Raw genomic sequence first — 24,613 nt, 5'->3', positions numbered from 1 at the left:
TATTTGTTCTATATCTCTCTACATCACTGTCTATATCTCTCGTTTCCCCGTCCCCTGAGTCTCAATCTGAAACATAGAAAATAGTTGCAGGAGTCGGCCATTCGGCTCTTTGAACCAGCACCGCCATTCAATATGGTCATGGCTGATCATCCAAAATCAGTACCCCGTTCCGGCTTTTCCCCCATATCCCTTGATTCCCTTCGCCCTAAGAGCTAAATCTAACTCTCTCTTGAAGAAGGGTCTCGATTGATTTAGGGTGACCAGTCATGATCATATTGAATGGCGGTGCTGGCTCGAAGGGCCGAATGGCCTACTCATGTACCTATTTTCTATGTTTGTATGATGAAGCGTCACCTATTCATTTTCTCAAGAGATGGTGTCTGAGTTACTCCAGCTTTTTGTGTCTATCTTCGTAATAAATCGAGTGTCAAGGTCAAAAATCAAAATAAAGGCAAATGTGCTGCTGTAAGAAACGTCCTGTGAGCATACTTTAAATCAAGTGTTAACAATGCTGGCGACAATAACTCGGAGAATAGCAACGCTTTACTATCTTTGTTTTATTGGCAAGTGCCTCCATTGGACATTTATTCTACAGAGGAGTTGTACCTGCCGTACTAATGATTATTTTTTATTGTGTTACTGATAAACATTTTGTTTACTTTGATTATGTCGAATAACTTCTGGTGAAGTTTAATTAATAAATAAGGTGTGAACAACTGATATTCCCTATTGGGAAAGTTATTGGGTGATCAAAATCGCGGCAAATGCTATAAAAAGCCATGTGTGGGGGGAAAAGAAACGTTAGGATGAAAAGTGCAGAACATGCATTTTGCGCGACGATCATTAAGAATCAGAGCCACGACGGTGCCGGGAAACAACAATAACTCTGAAACAGAAACGTTGCAATCGGCCAGTCAGTCGGCATGTGTGGCGGCAAGAGAAGACGAGGTGGGGATTGTCCATCCAGGAGCGAAGTTTGCGCGAATGCCCAGCCTGCCTGAGTCATCCGTTGCCTTTCTTCTCTCAAACGGTCTCTCTATCAATAAGAGATAGCGGAAGTTTAGCGGTGGATCAGCAGCCCCACACGCCGGAAGTGGAGGTCGCCCTATTCATTGGCAGCAGAGAGACACAGAGAGGGAGAGGGAGGGAGAGGTGAGAGGGAAGGAGAGAGAGCGAGGAGGGGCGGTGGAGGAGAGAGGCAGCGGCAGCCGCAGCCCCCATGGCTGCCAAGTCGGACGGGCTGTTGAAGATGATGAAGAAGAGCGACGTGGCTTTTACTCCTCTGCAGAATTCCGAGCACAGCAGCAACCCGGGGCAGCGGCAGCAGGAGCGGCATCAGCACCAGGAGCAGGAGCAGCATCAGGAGCGGCATCAGGAGCGGCAGCAGCAGCAGCAGGCAGCAGCGGCAGCCGGGGGACGAGGAGGAGCGGCAGCGGGGCAGCCCCGGGCACGGCTCATCCGAGCTGCCGCCCCGCTGCTGCACCGGGCTATGCCGGGGTCGCTGCCTGCGCTTCGCCCGGCACCAGCGCTACACGCTGTGGGACGGGCTGTGGATCGTGGCCGCTGTCACCGTCTATTTCTCGGACGTGGGCACCGACGTGTGGCTGGCGGTGGACTATTACCTGCATTCCCGTTACTGGTGGTTCGGCTTGACTCTCTTCTTCGTGGTGCTGGGCTCGCTGGCTGTGCAGGTCTTCAGTTTCAGGTGGTTCATCCACGACTTCAGCGCCAGCAGCGGCGCGGCCGTGCAGAGCGGCAGCCCTGTGGATGGCAAGGTGCTGGGCAGCGCCGGGGCCAGCGGCGAGACCGATGCCCGCTCGCCACAGAGGCAGCCTTCAAACACCAGGACCGACAACACGAGCAAAAGCAACAAGGCATCCTCCTGTTCCTTCTGCGTCTGGCTCCTGCAGTCTATCATCCACATCCTTCAGCTCGGGCAGCTCTGGAGGTAACTTGCATTCATTCCGCCAAAAAATACCCTTGTAGCGGTAGCCGTGGTAAAGGTAAAGCACACAGCACCTCCTATAACACACACTGAGACAGGTCCATTTAAAGTAAGCTGCCTCGTCACTAACTGCACTACACGTCCCAATACTTGCCCTGTACATATGTCAAAGTCCGGTAACAATATTACCACAAATGTAAAACAATAACTAAGGTGCTGATTGTTTGTCTTGTGGCCGGCGCGCACCATTTTGGTATAAAGTCTTGTGTGTGTGTGCGCGTGTGTGTGAATATATATATATATATAAATATAATACACATTTGACATCATGTGGTTAGCGATAAGTGCGGCTCCGCCGGTTCCTGTAATGCTTTGTAAGGTTCGGTTGGTTCTACAGCATCCAAGGCACATTGTCTTGCCTAGGACCAGATGTATTCACATGTAATGTTCGGGTCTGTTCTCTGAAATGCGCAGGTTTTTGCCAACATAGATCCTGCGTCCAGTCAGTGTTAAGCTGCCAGTTTTGAGAGGTTGATAGGAAACGTCGGTAACATTGCGGTAACAGTCATCATAAATATTTGGTGTGATAATTGGCAGCTTGAATGAAATTCACATCACGAATACACATAACTTCTAACTCAAAATACTATTTCATGTGTGTACATTACATCATCTAATACGAGCTGTACAAGTATCATGCAGTTCTCTTAACGCGTGGAGTTCACTGTCAAAATACAGAACGCGTTACCAACTTTAAACAGCATTACATCATTTTTCTTACACTGAAGTTGTTGAGAGATCGGCTGCTCTAAACGGACCCCTGCATGACTTCTCCGTTAGCTGTGGCGCCTCTGTGGACTGTTGATAGATTGTAATGAAAGCAACTCCCCTATAATTAATTTGTAACACTGCCTCGTTGCTTATTATTGTTGGATACTTCAATTGGTTTGCAGTCGACCAGTAATTTTGTGATTATGCTCTGTGTTAAATTCTGTATAGCATTTCGTGAGTCTGGGACGCGAAAACAAACCAGCTTGTGTTTTCAGCTGATAATTTGAAAACAATCTGCTTGTTATTCGACGCTTCTTTGAGAAAGGAGTGATTAACGTTTCTTTTAGTTGTAATTAAATGCTACCGAGAGAGTTTTGTTTATTAAATTGCATGTGGTCATGGACAAGGGTTTTTACTACAGTGCTGACATTCGGCAGATCAGAGAGAAACTGATTGTTCAAACAGTTGAGTGGAGCGGAGTTTGATGGTATTGTGACCTTACTGCAAATATTAGAAACATAACATACCTCTTTTAAATCATTAACGTTGACAGCTAGGTGTAATCACCAACGTTGTAAAATGTAATATGTTGTTAATCACACTATTCAATCATATTTTGTGGACTGTGAACATTAATAAAACTACTTAACTCAACCAGAAAATAGAGAATCCTGAGTGGATTCTGAACCTTTTTAATTTTCACGTAAAAATTGGACTTTATTCCTTGGAGCGCAGGAAGATAAGAGGTGATCTTATACAGGTGTATAAAATCATGAGATAAATAGGTGGGATAGATGTACTTTTAACCAGTGCAGGGGAATCAAAAACCAGAGGATATAGGTTTATGGATAGGATAGAGCGATAAGGGCCAAACGCAGGCAGATGAGACTAGTGTGTTTGGAGCATGTTGGTTGACATGGGCAAGATGGGCCGAAGGGCCTGTTTCCACACTGTATGACTCTGTGAATTGAATTCAAGGGTTATGGGGAGAAGGCAGGAGAATGATTTTGAGAGGGAAAGATAGATCAGCCATGATTGAATGCAGTAGACTTGATGGGCTGAATAGCCTAATTCTGCTCCTACAACTTATGAATTTACGATGTGTATTTTATATTTGTACCCTCTACAAGTATGAAGTTAAGCAATACTCCTGGCTGACAAGCACATTCTTACTTACAGAAAACTGACAGCTCTGGAAAGACAAGGTCCCACATAAGAGATTAGTATACAAACTTAAAGCACACGGCATTGGGGGTTCAGTATTGATGTGGATAGAGAACTGGCTGGCAAACAGGAAGCAAAGAGTAGGAGTAAACGGGTCCTTTTCACAATGGCAGGCAGTGACTAGTGGGGTACTGCAAGGCTCAGTGCTGGGACCCCAGCTATTTACAATATATATTAATGATCTGGATGAGGGAATTGAAGGCAATATCTCCAAGTTTGCGGATGACACTAAGCTGGGGGGAAGTGTTAGCTGTGAGGAAAATGCTAGGAGACTGCAAGGTGACTTGGATAGGCTGGGTGAGTGGGCAAATGTTTGGCAGATGCAGTATAATGTGGATAAATGTGAGGTTATCCATTTTGGTGGCAAAAACAGGAAAGCAGACTATTATCTAAATGGTGGCCGACTAGGAAAAGGGGAGATGCAGCGAAACCTGGGTGTCATGGTACACCAGCCATTGAAAGTAGGCATGCAGGTGCAGCAGGCAGTGAAGAAAGCGAATGGTATGTTAGCTTTCATAGCAAAAGGATTTGAGTATAGGAGCAGGGAGGTTCTACTGCAGTTGTACAAGGTCTTGGTGAGACCACACCTGGAGTATTGCGTACAGTTTTGGTCTCCAAATCTGAGGAAGGGCATTATTGCCATAGAGGGAGTGCAGAGAAGGTTCACCAGACTGATTCCTGGGATGACAGGACTGTCTTATGAAGAAAGACTGGATAGACTTGGTTTATACTCTCTAGAATTTAGGAGATTAAGAGGGGATCTTATAGAAACTTACAAAATTCTTAAGGGGTTGGACAGGCTAAATGCAGGAAGATTGCTCCCGATGTTGGGGAAGTCCAGGACAAGGGGTCACAGCTTAAGGATAAGGGGGAAATCCTTTAAAACCGAGATGAGAAGAACTTTTTTCACACAGAGAGTGGTGAATCTCTGGAACTCTCTGCCACAGAGGGTAGTCGAGGCCAGTTCATTGGCTATATTTAAGAGGGAGTTAGATGTGGCCCTTGTGGCTAAGGGGATCAGAGGGTATGGAGAGAAGGCAGGTACGGGATACTGAGTTGGATGATCAGCCATGATCATATTGAATGGCGGTGCAGGCTCGAAGGGCCGAATGGCCTACTCCTGCACATATTTTCTATGTTTCTAAGCTACATCATTTCAGCTGTGTGTGTGTGTGTGTGTGTGTGTGTGTGTGTGTGTGTGTGTGTGTGTGTGTGTGTGTGTGTGTGTGTGTGTGTGTGTGTGTGTGTGTGTGTGTGTGTGTGTGTGTGTGTGTGTGTGTGTGTGTGTGTGTGTGTGTGTGTGTGTGTGTGTGTGTGTGTGTGTGTGTGTGTGTGTGTGTGTGTGACCTTTTGTGGTTTTTCTGTTAAAAATTCTGAACAATGGATACATAGACTCTAAACATACGGAGTGCATCGATGTGCACAGATCAGAAGCAGAAAATTCAATAAAGTGTAATTTGGCATTGACCAGCAGCAACAATTATAAACCAAATGACAGGTGCAATTCTGAAATGCAGATGGAAGATATATCATTGGCAGCTCAAGACATCACCTTTGCATTTCATAAGTTTAAACGAACACAGTTCGTATCTGATTTATGGTGTGAACTAATTTCACAAGTGAAAGAACACTTGTAAGGCACAGCTGCTCAATTTTGTATTCTGGTTGTTCAATAGCCATTACTCAGGTTATGTGTGAAACTGATTTTTCACATTCACAGACCATTAAGTTATAATTGTACTGTGTGATATAATTGTTGTCTACCAGTCATGACATGATCCATAGTCCTGTGGCACTGTTGATCAGTTGAGAAACGCAACATAATTTATCACTTGACTAGTAATGCACTAAGCAGTACACACTACTAAACCTGATACCATATTCACAAATGCATTTTAATTTCAAAGCCAATTGATTCATGCGTTAAAAAACGTATAAGAGAATGAAGCATTTTGTGTTTTGCTCAAGAGAATAACTACATTTTGTTAAACTTTCAGCTGGAATGTAATGTCTGTGCTTTGAATGCTAAGTCAATTAGATTGGGAACTCTACCCTTGATTAAAAGTACTTTTAATAGGCAGACTACACAAATGTCCCACAAGTGTGTCCGGAACATACACAAGAAACCATAATTTAATATCCTGCAAATTATATATCTGCAAAGGAATTGGAAATACTCTGTAGAGCTGCAGTGCAGGGTCATGGAATGAGGCCAAACCACATTCATACACTGAGCAATAAAACATGGTGCAGGGGGAACTCAGGGGTTCAGGCAGCATTTGTGGGGGAAAATGGACAGACAACATTTTGGGTAGCGATCAAGAAGGATCCTGACCCCAAACTTCGTCTGTCCATTTTCTTTCACAGATGTTGCCTGACTCTCTGTTACTCCAACACTGTGCTTTCTGCCCAAGATCCGAGAGTCTGCAGTCTCTTGTGACTCCACATCCATATATTAATCTTTTATATACAAATGCAGATCCATTGAATAAAATCCCTTCGACACAAAGGATGATACTCGTATGTCCTAGGTCTAAACATCATGGAATTAATCACACAACGAAATACTATAGATGGACGGTAACCTTTTTTTAGAAGTCTAGGCAGTTTTGGTGAGATATATTTAAGTGAATTGATGATCAAATGGTTGCTTAAATGGCTTGTGGTTCAATAAGTTTGAACAGTGTGAGCACATTTTTAACTTATCAGTATAACAAAAAAAAAAATTATATTTACAATACAATACAATACCATTTATTTGTCATTTGAACCTCACATGAAGTTGAACCGAAATTTGGTTTCTGCAGCCATACAAGAAAAGAACCAAGACACACACCAACACAATTTACACAAACATCCATCACAGTGAATCTCCTCCTCACTGTGATGGAAGGCAAAGTCTTGTCTCTCCCCTGCTCTCCATTCCTCTCCCGAAGTTAAAGTCAAAGCCCCCGGCGGGCGCTAGCAAGTCCCACGGCCACTTAAAGTGCGCCGGGCGATGTAAGGCCCTACCCCGGGTCCCGATGTTGGAGCCCCCGGCGGGCGCTAGCAAGTCTGCGGCCATTTAAAGCTGCGCCGGGCGATATAGGGCCCTGCTCCAGGTCACTCTCAACCACGCAATTCGAGCAGGAGAAGTCGCCGTTGCCGGTGCCCCGCAAAGCAGTCTCCCATCGGGGACCCGCGAGCTCTCGGTGTCATCATGCACCGGAGTTGGGTCGCAGCAGCGCGCCACCACAGCTCTCCACGCTCCGAAGCCAGCCAGCTCCACGATGGTAGGTCCGCTGCTCTGCAGCTCCGTAGGCTCCATGACTCGAGCTGTCGTTCCGGTTGGAGGCCGCTCCACGGTGCTAGGCCCCAACGGTAATGGAGGCCCGACAGGGAAAAGGTCGGGTCCCCGTACAGGGAAGAGATCTAAATGTTTCCCCCACCCACCCCCCCCACACATACACAGTCAAAAACCCACCACTAACTTTACACTCTACAGAACAATAAAATAAAAATAGACAGACTGACTGCAGAGGCCGCTGCGACGTCGGTCACGCCGCCAACCCAATATTTGTGACTAATAATAATGAAGTTATGAAACTAGTGTTTTTAATACACTCAACCATTTCTTGTGATGTTGCACGTTCTTTATCAGTGTTCCAGTAATCAATTAAAAATGTGAAATAATTTCTAAATATATATGTATAATGTTTTTTAACAAATCAATGTGAACAAAACAAAATACCGCAATACAATGCTGGAAACATTAAGCAAAATAGGCAGCCAGTGTGAAGAAATAAATAAACTTGCAGATCATTGAGTTGCTAGGTGTTTTCTACATTTTCTGTTTAATAAGGCTTTTTTTCAGTTATCTGGCAGAGATTTGGCCCCATTCCATTTGTTAATGTTCTATCTATATTAGGAAATATAAACCATAAATATTAGCCTTTATTGCACCATGATACTAAATTCATACCTTACTTTAGTGGCTGGTAGTTTATTTTTTAAAGGGATACATGATGACCTTGTTTATTAACCTCATCGCCCAGAACTTGGACCATTTCCCTCTATGCCTAATTGATTCGTGGACACTTCTCAAATGCTGTCAGTGAGTCAGCTTCACCACCCTCTCAGGCAGTGTGTTCCAGGCACTTACAGCTCTCTGGCTGAAGAAGAACCCCTCCATACCCACTCTCAACCTCTTTCCCTTTTCCTAAACCTCTCATTTTAACTATTAGCATCACCTATTTTTACTCCCCAAAAATTCATAAATCTATTCCTTCTTGCATATTGTATATGGTTTTATTGAATAAGGGTCTGAAGAAGGGCCCTGACCCGAAAAAATCACCTATTCCTTCTATCCAGAGATGCTGCCTGTCCCACTGCGTTACTCCAGTATGTTGTGTCTATCTTCGATCTAAACCAGCATCTGCAGTTCCTTCCTGCACAAGGTTTTTTCATGGACTGTTTGTGGGATGAATAGGTCTGGTAAAATTCAGCTCATTTTTCTAATTGAAATGATACATCTGGCTTTTCTTCTAAAAAGCGGGAGAAACAATTTTCAAGAAGATTATTATACTATAAAAACTGCAATGTGACATTTGTGTCCATTTGTAGATCAATAAAGAGCATGAAGTGACAATTGCTTTTCATTTGACTGTATAATTTCCTCATAAGCTAGGATGAATAGCAATTAATTTTATTGTCATGATGTGCCTTTGTTTTCTGTAGAAAGGAATTAAATGTTTTGGAAAAAAAGAAGAAATTTGTATAAATTTACATGATGTGAAGTACGTTGATGTAAAATCAGATTCATGGCAAGCTGTAATTATATTGCGTAAAAAAGCTGCAGGGGGTCAATAGTGAAATACCACATAGAAAAATTCAAAGTAACTTCCTGGCAAATTAATTTGCTCTATATTGTCTGTAAACAGAATTATTCTGTGGAAATATCTCCCAGATCATGGTAGAATAGTCATAAAATGTGTTCTGAATTTGGGATGGCACAGTGGTGCATCAGTAGAGTTGTTGCCTTATTACAGCGCCAGAGACCAGGGTTCTATCCTGACTGCGGGTGCTGTTGGTACGGAGTTTGTATGTTCTCCCTGTGACCGCGTCGGTTTTCTCCGGGTGCTCCAGTTTCCTCCCACGTTCCAAAGATGTACATGTTTGTAGGTTAATTGGCTTCTGTAGATTGTTGTGTAAGATAGAACTAATGTACGGGTGATTGTGGGTTGGCATGGAATCCGTGGGTCAAATAGCCTGTTTCTACGCTGTATCTTTAAATTCAATTGCAGTTCTAGAACCTGTAGAAAAATCTACTACATCTGAAGACAATACGAATAAAAATCCATGAGATTACATGCACAAGGAGATGGCTCTTTAGAAGCCCACATAGTGGGGCATTGTACAGCAAGAGATGTACATTCTCTTGTGCCCTTAGATATATAGCAGTTCAATAATTAATGTGCAGAAATATTTACTGTCTTTACAACAAAACATTGCTGTGGTATTTAAGAGTCACTTGGTTAGTAAATCATGAATGGCACATCATATAGTAAAAAGGTTGAGATTTTACAATATTGTGGATAGGATAATAGATATGTCTAGAAATATTGATTTGGTGTTAGAAAGTATAATAAGCACTCCGGTATTTCCAGTTATTCCAGGAATCATTTAATTAAATGAGTCTTCAGTGATCAAAAAAATGAATTCCAAGTTGAATGAATGAATGAATGGAATGAATGAATGAATAGTTTATTTCGGTCAATCATTAAAAAGAACAAAACTTTACAATCTGTGTGAATATGAACCAACACTGTATCCATTTCACACAACGTTCACATAATCAATGACCGAAAAAGGAATAGGCTGAAGCCACAAAGCTTATTTTTGCCTATCCTATACAATCCATAAGTTAACCCAGAATATCAGCATTACAAAGGAAAGAAAAAAAAATTACTCTAAATTGTAATCCTTACTTATTTTACATTTTAATCATTTTACATTATATTCTTTAATTATTTTACATTTTAAGGCGTTTTTGAAACTCGACAGAGAGCTACAAAATTTCAACTCATCACTAAGCCCGTTCCATAATTTGACTCCCAAAACTGAGACACATCTATATTTGACATTGGTTATCACTTTACATGTTTCAAAAATACACAACCCTCTTAAATTATAATGTCCTCCTCTTAATTAAAAACAAATTTGAATACTAACAGGAAGGTTTTTATTCCTAATTTGGAAAAGTATTTCTAATGTCTTTACATGCATAATATCCAAACATTTTAAGGTACTGGACTTTATGAATAATGGATTTGTAGTTTCACGGTAAGAAGCTTTATGTATTATTCTAATAGTTCTTTTCTGGAGTTTAATTATAGGGTCTATATTTGTTTTATATACATTTCCCCAAACTTCAACACAATATGACATATGGCATTATAAGCGAGCAATGCAATATATACAAACACTTCTTATTCAACAGATCCTTTGTTTTGTAAAGAAAAGCAATGGATCTAGATAATTTCTGTTTGATGTATTCTATATGTGGCTTCCAACACAGTTTATGATCTATAATCACTCCCAGGAATTTTGTTTGATATACTCGTTCAATTTCAACTCCATTTAAATTCAATTTTATTTCACAATTAACCCTGTCACCACTAAACACCATAAATTTTGTTTTATTTTCATTTAGGGATAATTTATTAATATCAAACCATTTTTTAGCACTATCAATTCTCTTTCTGCTGTTTTCAATAGTTCTTTTATATCATTCCCTAATTTAGGATTAAAACTAAATTAAGTGCAATTCTTTGAGTGAATGTGTAAATTAGATTTGGAAATTGCATTTTCACACCAAGGTTGTGAATAGAATGTATAAAATATGCGCATTCATTTAGATATTTTATGTTTAATGTTGATTGGTGAGATTGATCAGTTGCAAAGACAATGGGAAATATCAAAGCAGAGGAATAAAGTTAAATAAGCTGAGAGGGATTTCATTGGAACTTGAGGGACAGCTTTTTCACACATGTATGTATGTTAAACAAGGCCAGAAGAGGTAGTTGAGGCAAGTGCAATAATATCATTTAAAAGACATTTGGGCAGGTACAGGGAACGGTTTATAGAGATAGACACAAAGTGCTGGAGTAACTCAGCGGTCAGGCAGCCTCTCTGGAGATAAAGGATGGGTGATGTTTTGGGTTGGAACATCTGAAGAAGGATTCCGACCCGAAACGTCACCCATCCTTTTTCTTCAGAGATGACCTGTTACTCCAGCATTTTATGTTTATCTTCAGTTTCAACCGGCACCTGCAGTTCCTCCCTACACAAGGTTCACAGGGCATCTTGGACGGCATGGACGAGTTGGCCTGAAGGGACTGTTTCCATGCCGTATGAACCTAATAAAGCGGAAAGCTTTCATAGCCATGTCAGAACTGTCCAAATTGAGAATACAAAAACATACCATGGCAAGATTAGCAAATTTGCTGATGATACAAAAGTGAGTGGTTTTACAGACAGTGAAGATGCTTGTGAAATATTGCAGCAGTATCTGGATCAATTGACAAGGTAGGCGGAGGAATGGTTGATGGAATTTAATACAGAGCAGTGTGAGATGTTGCATTTTGGGATGTCGAACAAGGGCAGGACCTAAACAGTAAATGATAGGCCTCTGGATAGTGTTGAGGAGTAGAGGTGCAGTCGCGTGGATAAGGTGGTCAAAAAGGCTTTTGGCACATTGGCCTTCATCAGTCAGAGTATTGACTATAAAAGTTGGGAGACCATATTGCAGTTGTATAAAATGTTGGCGAGACCGCATTTAGAATATTGTGTTCAGTTCTGGGCACCATATTATAGGACAGATATTGGGAAGCTTGAAAGGGTTCTGAAAAGATTTACGAGGATGTTGCCAGGACTAGAGAGTGTGAGGTGTAGGGAGAGGTTGAGTAGGCTGGGTCTCAATTCAAGGGAGCGCAGGAGGATGAAGGGTGATCTTATGATCTTATGCAAAATCATGAGAGGAATAGATCGGGTAGATACACATAGTCTCTTGCCTAGAGTAGGGGAATCGAGGACCAGAGGAATTAGGTTCAAGGTAAAGGGGAAAAGATTTAATAGGAATCCAAGGGATAACTTTTTCACACGAAGGGTGGTGGGTGTATAGAACAAGCTGCCGGAGGAGTTAGTTGATGCTGGGACTATTCCATCATTTAAGAAACAGTTAGATAGGTGCATGGATTGGACAGGTTTGGAAGGATATGGACCAAGCGCAGGCAAGTGGGACCAGTGTAGCTGGGACATTGTTGGTCGGCATGGGCAAGTGGGGCCAAAGGGCCTGTTTTCACACTGTATCACTCTATGACTCTAAGATGTAGTATTTCACCTGTGGTGAAAGATTCATTTAATCTCCAGACTCACCTGATCTTTGTACTTGGAGCATGGGGATCACATAGGATAGGTTGCCAGGCCAAATGCAGTGAAGTTGACAACATCCATTACATTACTTCTTGGTGTTAATTTTGGAACATAGTTATGTGTTCAATGTTGAATCATATACAGGTTTAATTTATTACAGTTTTCTCCTATTTCATTTGTACTTTCACACCATCACACCCATCTACTTCTTGCAAGTGTTTCAAAAAAAAATGTAGTTCTCTTGGAAAAGTGCAGCATAGTCTAACAAACATTTAAAAACTACAGTATTGGTGATGCTTCATTGCCCAGTAACTAGCTTAAATGTGTTATAAATCTTACCCACTGAACTGTGACGTAATCATGCTGGAGGAAGTAAGAAATAGAAAAGATCATTCTCCTTATAAGGTCCTTTAAATTGTTGATAGCAGAACTGGAAAATAGAAAAGACTTGTGCCCATCAAGAATGATTATTCTCTGCTAACCCAAGATCCAAGCACAGGGAATTGTTCATAGAAGATGTTACAATGGTTTGTACAAATTGCCACAGCAGAACTGTAAGGTGACATCCAAATTGTGCAGACATGCAGAGAAGAGCAGCTATGATTGTGTGTGCTTAAATCACTTCATTATATATGGGTGTCACTGTCATCAAATTCACAGGGTTTTTTTAATTTATAGCTGGGTGTCAGTTATTGTACATCAGTAAATTTTCATCTGCAGGTTTGCAAATGTCAGTGATGATTCCTTGAATCAGTTTGCATGCTTATTAACCAATTATAAAACTGTTCATGATTAAAGTAATGAGAGATGTTGACAGCGTAGATAGAGAAAGATTGTTCTCGGAGGTGGAAGGGTCAAGTACCATTGTACAGAAATTGAAGGTGATGGGCAAAAAAATAATGACAGGTGGAAATACTTTTTTTAAACAGCAAGCAGTTAACCTCTGGAATGCATTGCCTGTCAGGGTGGTGGAGGTTTATTTAATCGTCACTTTTAAATTGCAACAGTGCTTAACAGAAAGAAAAATTGCAGGACTTGAGGGAACAGTGGGAGAATGAGGCTGGCTTTAATGCTGTTGTAGGGATGCCACTCCCTTTTATCTACCATCTTTGAAGCATTTCATGTTTCACTTTGATCAAATCTGGTAATGTATAGACCATTGTGCATTTTTGCTTCTCTCTGCAGTATTGCATTTCCTGCAATACATATTGCTCTTCTCTGCAACAGAAGGTCCCAAAGTACCAGGGCTAGTACAATATGCACCAGAGGGAATTGCTTTCCTTTTACAAGATGTCATGGGTCAGGAAGCAGTACAGAGCCTGAGGGTGGCAAAGTTTTGTCAATAGATCAGTGTCTCCTTGGTGTGGTTCTGTGTGACTAAGATTATCCCTTCTTTTGAATTCAATGAATTGTTAATGTTCCAGTGTGAAACAAACTAGATGTCACTATAAAAAATGTAATACTCATCAAAGCCTTCGTACAATATCTTGGCAGTACTTTTCTTCCCACAAGGCAAGAAGAGGAAGCTGGCATAGTGGAGTTATCGAGTACAATCTACATTGTATCATTCGCATCATTTGAACCAGGCATCATTACAGACACACAAACTTCAGGGGCTTTCTGGGACTTTCCAAAAGGAACAAATGTTAACCTTTACAAAATAATGATCACAAAAACTAAACACAGATAGCCCGCCACTTGGCAAATCTTTCAACTCAGCCTCTCAGGCCGGAGCCCGGGTCTCATGTGTCGGTAGCTCGCGTGTCGTAGTTAGAGCCTCGTGGGTCAACGAAGCCCGCAGCCATCGGTGCCTGGGTCTGCGGATCCCATGGCAGGGGCCTGGGTCGGCACCACGAAGCTGCCCGGAGAGGACCCGGCAGCGACAGTGCGGAGGTCACTAATGGCGCCGACGGACGGACACATGGAAGTGAGGACACCACTGCCGAGAGAAGGAAGATAGAAGGACCTGGCATGGAGGGACTGCTGTGAGGGATGGGGGAAGAACAAAGGGGACAACCGGGCGTAGTAGGGGGGGGGAGGGGGGGGTGTGTTTCGTAACTTTGTAATATTCAATTCAATTCAAATTCCTAAACTATAGCAATGTTACAAAATTTTGAGATTTTAAAAATCAAGTCTGTAATTTATCCCATCAGATAAAGCATAAAAATAAGTTTAATTTGACACCTAATTCACTTTCATATCTTCAGTATTAAAATAGTTATGGCCATTTTCATACTCGGAAATTAGCATCTTGTTCCCTATTGCTTTTTCATTGACTTAACACAAAAGCTGTGATCGAGAATAGTCAAAAGCCCATAACTTTCTTAAAAATTAAGAGAACTGAAAGAAATTTTCAGTTATTATAGATTGAAGCATTCTGAAACAAATATGAAACAATCTTACTTAGATGACTTGAAATTAAAGCATATAATTAGTTAGTTACCTAATTGTAGCTAATTACAAAATTCAATTACTAGATCTAAACATCTATCCATTTCTTAAGAATAGATTAACATTTTTAAATAGCCTAAATGTCCAAATAACATTCACACAAGAATTCACAATATAACATAATTTTTAAATCTCATTGTCATGGGTTATTAGGCCAAATGGAAGGAATTTAATGTTTAATACCTGTAAATTAATGGCCATTTAAATCAACTTGCGAGTGGGTTTTTCTGAACGCGACCATTTGGAACGTTGCGGTTGCGGTTATTTTACTCCCCCATATCGGCAGCAAATACATTGCCAGTTCGTTCGGGGGAAAAAAATACATCTTAAGAAACACTTTTATACATAAAAATAAACTACTTTCTTTTACCTGCCCCCTACGTAAAATCCGGCCCCGTTGTCGACGTTGACGGCTTCAGAAGCAGATTTTAAAATTACTCCAGCGATTAACTTGTCGGGCGAATTAAAAAAAAACACACACAGAACGCCCGTCGGAACGATTCTTCGGCAAAATCTTGCACTCCAACAAAATATAATACAGGACAAGGTAGGAAAAAAAAATGCGTTTTAACCCTGCCGCCCCCCCTCAAATGTGCCAAAATTGCGCACACGGCCAGTGGCAGAATTGCAGCGCCGCTGAAGGTAAGTATTGTAACATACCTATAAACTAGCCACATAATCTTCAGTTCTGACAAGCACAGGCAGAGCTGATAGATGGAGTGCTAACTTTAGTTATGGTGCATTTTAGAGGTGATCTAGTTCACTTCATGGTTCATGAACATGAAGGAATGGAGGATACTAAACTCTTTACAGTCCGGATTTGTTGTGAGTTAACTGCAAGATTGCTTGAAGAGAGCCTTGCATTATTCCAGTATTTTTTGGCAGTTAAACAGTGGGAGTGTCTCTTCATAAATGTTCTGTTTCGAAATGTTCAGAAGTGTAATTCAGTTTGGTTCTGGTGTGAAGGAAGGAATTGCAGACACTGGTTTATACTGAGGACAGACACAAAATGCTGGAGAAATTCAGTGGGACAGGCGGCATCTCTGGAGAGAAGGAATGGGCGACGATTCCGGTTGAGAAGGGTCTCCACCTGAAACGTCACCCATTCGTTCTCTCCAGAGATGCTACCAGTCCCGCTGAGTTACACCAACATTTTGTGACTATCTGTGTTTCTGGTGTTATGTTGGCATAGTGTTTAATGGCTGGGTCAAGATTTGACACTGAGAGGATTTTCCCTTCCAAAATGCACACTTGGCTGATCCTCTGATGTGAGTGATGGAAATGAATAATTTACCCCTACCCATTACCATTCTCCCGACCAGCCTGTGGACGGACAAGAAAACTAAACTCTAATGGGCCTGTCCCACTTAGGCAATTGTTCAGGCGACTACAGGCTGTTGCCGCATGGTCTCCGGTGGTCGCCGGGGTGTCGCCTGTATGGTCGTGAGTAGTCTCCTCAATCGCCCAAAGAGTGTTAGCGTCTTTCTGGTCGCCGCTGGATTTTCAACATAAAAACATGGAAATGTAGAAAATAGGTTCTCTAAAATAGGTGCAGGAGACTTCTCTAAATCATGCAGGAGACTTCTCTAAATCATCGTCTCTACATCTCTCGTGTTGCTTTCCCGTGACTTTCGGTCTGAAGAAGGGTCTCGACCCGAAACACCACCCATTCCTTCTCTCCAGAGATGCTGCCTGTCCCACTGAGTTACTCCAGCTTTTTGCGTCTATCTTATGTTTAAACCAGCATCTACAGTTTGTTCCTACATGTTTAAATGCCATATGGATGACAATGGAACAATGAAATTCTTACTTGCAACAGCGTAACAGGCTTGTAAACACAGTGTTTGTAGACAACAGAATAAACAAAAAAATCAATAAACTCAAAACCCTAATATTAGTTCAAAAAGCCCTAAATCCTTAGTGCAACAAAGATAGTTCATAGTTCACAAACACGAGCATTAACTTGATTCAACAATTTCCAAAACATCTCAAGAATCATATTAAATCACTATATAATATTTTGGAAGATGCATTAAGAAAATCAGATGTTCAACATTGTAAGCTGTACATTCAGTGCTTTTTAATATGAAAACTGTAACTATGCCACAGTCTCAAAGTTTCGGTCAGCACCAGCAACATAAACACTCAGGTGCCAGACTAGCAGGTTGTATTGTCTATTCAGAGGTCTACCAACACGTTAGATGTTACACATTAGTGTGATCTATTTTCCGGGGAATCTGGTGAATTTGAAGGGAGTGTTGAAAACAGTGGCCCTGTGCGACTAAAGGTAGCATGAGAGACCAGATGGCAAACCATCATATTTTCCAAGCACACACAAAATGCTGGACAGGACTCAGCGGGACAGGCAGTATCTCTGGAGAGAAGGAATGAGTGATGTTGCAGGTCGAGTCCTTTCTTCAGATGACCTTCTTCTCGACCCGAAACGTCACCCGTTCCTTATCTCCAGAGATACTGCCTGTCCCGCTGAGTTACTCCAGCATTTTGTGCCTATTTTCGGTTTAAACCAACATCTGCAGTTCCTTCACACATATTTTCCAAACAAATAGATAGCAGGTTATCATAGTTTTACTGTAGTTTATCCTATCTAGTAAACCATGGCCACTTTTGGCTGCATATGCATAGTGTCTCACTTGTGAATGCAGGTTGGCAATGAAAATGATAATTGCCATCATTGAATCGTTGAAGGATGTTTAGTTTTGAGATAGCGTGGAAACAGGTTCATCGGCCCACCGGGTCCGCGCTGACCAGCGATCCCCACACACTGACACTATCCTACACACACACTAGGGACAATTTTTACAAGTATCAAGCCAATTAACCTACATACCTGTACGTCTTTGGTGTGTGGGAAGAAACTGAAGATCTCAGAGACAACCCACGCAGGGTACGTACAAATTCTGTACAGACAGCACCTGTAGTCGGGATCGAACTCCGGCGCTGTCAGGCATCAACTCTGCCCCTGCGCCACTGTGCCGTTAGAAGCATTCAAAGCACCAAAGGCTGTTTCCCTGATATTACTTGCCTGGAATCTTGTTTGCCGTAGTCCTCTGCATGTACTATTAAAAGCGAACAAGATAGCAAGCCTCTGTGGTATTAACTTATCATTGGATATTGCATGCACCAAGTTTCACCACATCACTGTTGAATAGGAACATAACCAGGTGTTTTAGGAGCTTGCTGTCTGACTGAACTTGTGAATTGTACAACGTATATATCGAGGGATGGTCTTGCAATTTAAAGCCAGTGACACCTTCACGATTTTTTATGGATAAAAATAGTTTAAGTGTGACAAATAATTTTTTTTTTTTAATGCAGATGGCAATTAAAGTAAAACCACAAGCAGAAACACTATTGGGGAATTTTGATTTTGGAACGAAATGTACAAGATACGGAATTCTTTTTGTGTAGAATGGAACTGCAGACGTTGGTTTATACCAGGGGTCGGCAACCTACGGATCCGGCCCGTAACACAAAATCATCCGGCCCGCAGGCGTTTTCTTTTTCAATTCGTTTTCGTGACGTGGGTGCTACAGCCAGTCCCCAGGGCTCGCAGGCCACCTGGGAATTGCAGCCAGTCTCAGGGCTCGCAGGTGGTCTGGGAACTGCAGCCAGTCCCGGGGACACGAGGGATCTGGGAACTGCAGAAAACTCATTGAGAAACACGTGAAAACTAATGCGAAAAACAATACCAAGTGTCACATGAGCTAGTATGTATTATTAATATGTATTATTACTAATTTATGTATTATTGGTATGTATTATTACTAATTTAGTTAGTAGGTATTATTATTACCTCCATTTATTAACTATCTATGGCGATAGATGTGGCCCGCTATCCGCTCACAGTCATGGGTCCTGGTCCCTATGCAGAACAAGGTTGCCAACCCCTGGTTTATACCAAAGATAGACACAAAGTGCTGGAGTAATTCAGTGGGTCAGGCAGCATCTCTGGGGAAAAAAGGATCTGTGACGTCTCGGGTCGGGACCCTTCTTCAGCGTTTGAAGAAGGGTCCCGACCCAAAATGTCACCCATCATTTTTCTCCTAAGATGCTGCCTGACCCACAGAGTTACTCCAGCACTTTGTGTCTGTCTAAGGAATTATTTCTGCCTCATTTGTAAAACAGCGACTATGACTGTCTCAGTTTCAAGAAAGAATTAATCAGCACCTGTCAAATTTTTCCTCTTGAGCACTGAATAGTGTAACGCATGCAGATTAAGTTCTTTCTTTCTTACATGCCATGCTGAACTTGAAGCCTTGATCAACTCTCTCAACTCTCTCATTGGCGTATCTGAGTGATGTGTCCAGGTGGTTCGAGGCAGTCCGCTACCTAAAGGATGAAAGAGCAGTTATCCCCTTCACTTTTTTACTTCTTTCTTTACTTTCGAGTTGGATCTAGAAGCTGACACAATCTGTCAATGCAAACCTATGAAACCGTATTCTCCTATTTGTATTTCCAGTTCTGTCTTTCCAACCATACACTGGCACCACCCCTCAACTCTTTCTCCGCCACATTGACAACTACTTAGGGAATGCCTTCATCAACTTTACCACAAACCTTCACCCTCCCCTCAAATTCACTTAGAAACATAGAAAATAGGTGCAGGAGCAGGCCCTTTGATCCTGCACTGCCATTCAATATGATCATGGCTGATCATCCAACTCGGTATCATCTTGGACTACCCTTGCTCTCTTTTTCTCAATCTTTCTGTCTCCTTCACGAGGGACAGACTATCGACTGACTCCTGCTATAAAGCCACTGACAGTTATCTGGACTATACCTTCTCCCACCCCTACCTTTGGCAAAGCCACCATTCCCACCTCTCAATTTCTCCGTCTCTGCCGTATCTGGTCCCAACATGAGCCTTGCCATTCTAGGACGTCCGATATGTCCTCTTTGATAAACGTGGTTTCCCCCCGCTGTTATAGATGCATCCCTCACCCACGCCTCCTCTGTTTCCCGTAACCCTGCTCTTGCTCTCCCTCTCCCTCCCTTCAGATGGAACAAGAATGGAGTTCCCGTGATCCTTACCTTTCATCCCACCTAAAGGGCCTGTCCCACTTGGACGACCTAATCCACGAGTTTAGAAGACCCTAGACGAGTTGAAAAAAATGTCAAGGTCATGTTGACTCGCCGAAGTAAAAGACCTCCGACGACTATGTCTACAACCTCCTACGACCCTCCTTCGACCTCAATCTTCCACACCCAAGACCAACTACGACCAGCTACGAGTGGAAAATTATCACATGATAAAATTATGTCATGTTTGCTTTATTATTTTCACGGATCAGTTACCGACCTACGACTATCTACGACTATCTACGACTACCTACGACTACCTACGACTACCATCACGACCTACTACAACTTACCTACGAGTAAAAAGTATACATTTTTTCCATGCCAACCTTTTTTTTACTCGTGGACATTTTTATCAGGCTGGAAAAACGCCGCGACCTGCTTGAGGCCACGTGTACACGGACACCACTCACGAGCATTAGGAAGAGTTACAAAGACCTTCTACGAGCTTCTGGCGACCATGCTGCGAGTATGAGTCAAGGGCAAACTCGGTAGAGGTCGGCAATTAGGTCGTGAAAGTGGGACAGGAGCTTGATGGGCCTGTCCCACTTAGGCGACTTTTTAGGCGACTGCAGGAGACTATGCAGTCGCCACATGGTCGTCACATGTTTGCAGGTGGTTGCCCGGAAGTTCATGGTTGTGAGGAGTTCCCGCATTCTGGGAACCAGTTGCGGCCTCATTATATTCGCCGTGAATTTTTCAACATGTTGAAAAATTAGCGGCGACTAGAATGAAACCGCCATGGAGCGTAGCGAGAATTCTCGTGCCATAGGTGGGTTGGCAGGAGGTCCTTGTGGGTTGCCAGGAGGTCGAATTTCATTGGCTCATTGGGAAAAAAAAGGTAAGCAGTAGTTTTCAGAACCAAGGATAACTGACCGGTAATGTTAAATGTCCAACGAGCTTCACAGCTTCTAAATAGTTGACTTCTAATCTGGCTTCTTAATAGTTGTCTTCACTCCCTTCTCCCCCCCCCCCCCCCCCCCCCCCCCCCCCCCTTCTCTTCTTCCCCCTCTTTTAAATGACTTACCGTACACTGTGCTCTAGCCGTCTTTTTACAGCGCCAACCTTGTATCATCTTGGCTTTGCACTGTGTGAATTTTTTAAACGGGGCAAGCATTGCTTCCTTCACCAGCCCGTGTCTAAAAAAAATCACACAGGCTGGTGAAGGAAGCAATGTGTTTGTGTGTGTGTGTGTTCCACTCTGATAGTCGCCGTTCGAGTTCCCGGTTTTTCAGGCAACTGCCGGCAACTTGACAATCGCTGGTAGTCTGCTGAATAATCGCCTAAGTGGGACAGGCCCGCATCCAATGCTTCAGTCTCAGACATTTCTGCCACTTCCAATGTGATCCCCACCCTTTTCCACTTTCTGCAGAGACCACTCTCTCTGCAACTCCTTGGTGCACTCATTCCATCCCACTCAAACCACCACCCCCTTTCCCTCAAGCTACTTTCCCGTGAAATTGCAGAAGACGGTACATCCACCCTTATACCTCGTCCCCGACGTCAATCCAGGGACCCCAGCAGTCTTTACAATTGAGATAAAGGTTCACATGCACCTCCTTTAACCTCATCTACTGCATTTGGTGCCCCCCGATATGGCTTACTATAAAACATCAGCGAAACAAAGTGTAGACTATGTGACAATTTCACTGAATATGCACTCAGTCCACCAAGGCCTGCTAGATCTCTGTTCCTAATAATATTATCTCCCCTTCCCATTCCCATACTGATAATAGCCTGAAGAAAGGTTCCGACCTGAAACATCACCTGTTCCGTTTATCCAGAGATGCTGCCAGATCCTCTGAGTTGCTCCAGCACTTAATGTCTCTCTTCCCTATACTGATCTTTCTGTCCTAGGTTCTCCATTGCTAGGGTGAGGTCGTATGCAAACTGGAGGAACAGCACCTCATATTCTGCTAGGGTAGCTTACAATCCAATGACCATTAAATTTTCCAATTTTAAGTAAACCAACCAACAAGTACCTCATCTTCCCATCCCCTCCAACGATTTCCGCACAGTGAGACTCACCTTTGTCATTGCAAAGTGCTTTGAGCGGCTGATCTTGGCTCACCTCAAAGCCAGCCTCCCCCCCCGCCCTGGACCCCCATCAGTTTGCCTACCGGACCAACAGGTCTTTAGAGGACGCCATATCGGCGGCCCTACACTCTGCCCTGACCCACCTGGACAGCAATAACACCTACAGGATGCTGTTCATTGATTTCAGCTCTGCCTTTAACACTGTCATCCCCGCCAGCTTGATCACCAAACTCAGCGGACTTGGCATCTCCACCTCCCTCTGCAACTGGACACTGGATTTCCTCACCAACAGACCACAGTCTGTTGGGGTCAACAACCTCACCTCCTCCACTATAACACTGAACACTGGCGTGCCACAGGGCTGTGTGCTCAGCCCCCTCCTCTACTCCCTCTTCACCCATGACTGCATCCCTAAGAATGGATCCAACGCCATCATTAAATTTGCCGATGACACCACGGTGGTAGGGCTGATCAGTGACAACAACGAGTCAGCCTACAGGGATGAGGTCCAGCACCTGACAACCTGGTGTGCCAACAATAACCTCGTCATAACAATCAACTCCAAGAAGACAAAGAAAATTATTGTTGACTTCAGGAAGATCAGAGGGGGCAGACATACCCCCATCCATATAAACGGGGCTGAGGTGGAGCGCGTCTCCAACTACAAATTCCTCGGGGTACACATCTCGGAGGATCTGTCCTGGTCCCTCAACACCTCCAAGCTGATCAAAAAGGCACAGCAGCACCTTTACTTCCTTAGGAGGCTCAAGAAAGCTCACCTGTCCCCCCAGATACTGTCCAACCTTTACCGCTGTACCATCGAAAGCATCCTGACCACCTGCTTCACGGTATGGTACAGCAGTTGCACCGTAGCGGACAGGAAGGCACTACAACGGGTGGTGAAAACCACTCACTACATCATTGGTGCCCCGCTCCCTGCCATGGATGCCCTCCACCGAGTCGGTGTCTGAGACTGGCCTGGAAGATCATCAAAGACCCCTCTCACCCCAACCATGGACTGTTTGCCCTCCTCCCATCAGGGAGGCGGTACAGGAGCCTCAGGTCTCGTACTAGTAGGATGAGGAACAGCTTCTAGAACAACACTATCACACTGCTGAACTCGGAGTCCCGCCGATAGATTTCTCCAGTCTCTCCGTCCACATTGTTTGCTTACTCTGTATTTTTATTTCTATATTGCACTATTACTACGGACTGACGCTAAACTGCATTTCGTTGTACCCATACTTGTATTTGTGCAATGACATTAAAGTTGAATTGAATTGAATGTGCTGTCCATACGGAGTTTGTACATTCTCCCCGAGATCCGGTGGGGGGTTTTCTCCGAGATCTCCGAAAGACATACAGGTTTGTAGGTTAATTGGTTTGGTATAAGTGTAAGTTGTCCCTAGTGTGTGTAGGATAGTGTTAACGTGCGGGGATTGCTGTCGGGGTGGACTCGGTGGGCTGAAGGGCCTGGTTCCGCGCTGTATCTCTAAACTAAATAAAATAAACTAATGCTCCTCACCAGCATTCATCCAGCTGGCTTTGTCCTGCCCTACCTCTCTTCCAGCTTTCTCCCCCCTACAACGATCAGTTTAGAAAAAAGGTCCTGACGTGAAACATACCCTCCAGACATGTTGATTGATCTGTTGAGTTACTCCAGCACTTTGTGTCATTTTTGGATTCTCCTTACACTCAAGTGCTTGTCACATTATGGCTACTCAGAATGCCTCAGAAAGGACTTAGGTCCACATTTCTTCTCCTGTGGTCTCAGGTTTATGTTGTTTTCCTGGCGCCTGATGCTTTATTCAATTCAAAGTGCAGTGTAGTTATTGATTGTGGAGTAAATAAATATGCTTTGAAGCTCATCAAAGACTTCCTTTTTCTTTAGAACAATATTTAATCTCACTGCATTCAGTTATGGCAATTATAATAATGTTGGAATGAAGAAAATCCTAAGTAAATTTGTCAATTCCTATTTAATTGTTGCTTAACACACAGTTAGCAAAAAAGGAATTAAATGTAGAATCTGTGGATTAACATATGTTAGAAACATTTACTTTGGAGTTTAGGAGTAAAGGAAAAAATTGTGTCTGCTCAATTAATGTCAAGTCATGGATTTACACAATTTGTATTTTTTGTTGACTGAACTAAAGAGAAATTAAACTCCTTAAAGCAACGAAAGTCAAGGCATGATATCCACTTGCAGGAGGTTTTGGTAACTAGAAGTATAGAATTAATATATTTGGCCATAACTTGTGGGGGTGAAAACAAGGAACTGGTTTATGTCCAAGCTAACACTGCTTGGAACTCCCTTCGAGGTAGGGTAAGTGAAATCTCACCTTGTGCGACTGACCTAGTCACATCTATACATAACTAAAACTCTGATCTTGTCATCTTCCGGTTTGTACGGTCTTTCTATTTGTGCAAAAAAACGTTGGCGATAGGGCTACAATTTTTCGCAAGGTTCACTCACCGTTCTCCTATGCAGCGATTGCACCAAGTTTCGTTTCGATCGGTTGAATATCGTAAAAGTTAGTGAGGTTAAAAAATCTTAAAAACCGCGTGTGCGCAGATCGATCTCTTCTCCTGCCCTTCAGTGCCATGCGGATTAGTCTCTTCTCCTGTCACTCACCGGGACGGTCCGCCCTTTCCTGCACCACCGCATCTTTA

The 24,613-nt window shown here is 42.9% G+C and overlaps 1 protein-coding gene across 1 annotated transcript in view; it reads left to right on the top strand.

Moving 5' to 3' along the window:
• Positions 1 to 719: 719 nt before the first annotated feature.
• Positions 720 to 24,613, top strand: part of xkr4 (XK related 4) — a 245,780-nt gene continuing 221,886 nt past the window's right edge. Inside the window, 3 exon segments of the mRNA XM_055634061.1 lie at positions 720 to 1,312; positions 1,315 to 1,465; positions 1,501 to 1,948. Of these exon segments, the coding sequence (XP_055490036.1) occupies positions 1,220 to 1,312; positions 1,315 to 1,465; positions 1,501 to 1,948 (692 nt within the window). The 5' untranslated portion in view covers positions 720 to 1,219.

Source organism: Leucoraja erinacea, chromosome 4 (genome assembly GCF_028641065.1).
Source record: "Leucoraja erinacea ecotype New England chromosome 4, Leri_hhj_1, whole genome shotgun sequence".
Classification (NCBI taxonomy): Eukaryota; Metazoa; Chordata; class Chondrichthyes; order Rajiformes; family Rajidae; genus Leucoraja; species Leucoraja erinaceus.
This window is presented reverse-complemented; position numbering and strand designations above follow the sequence as displayed.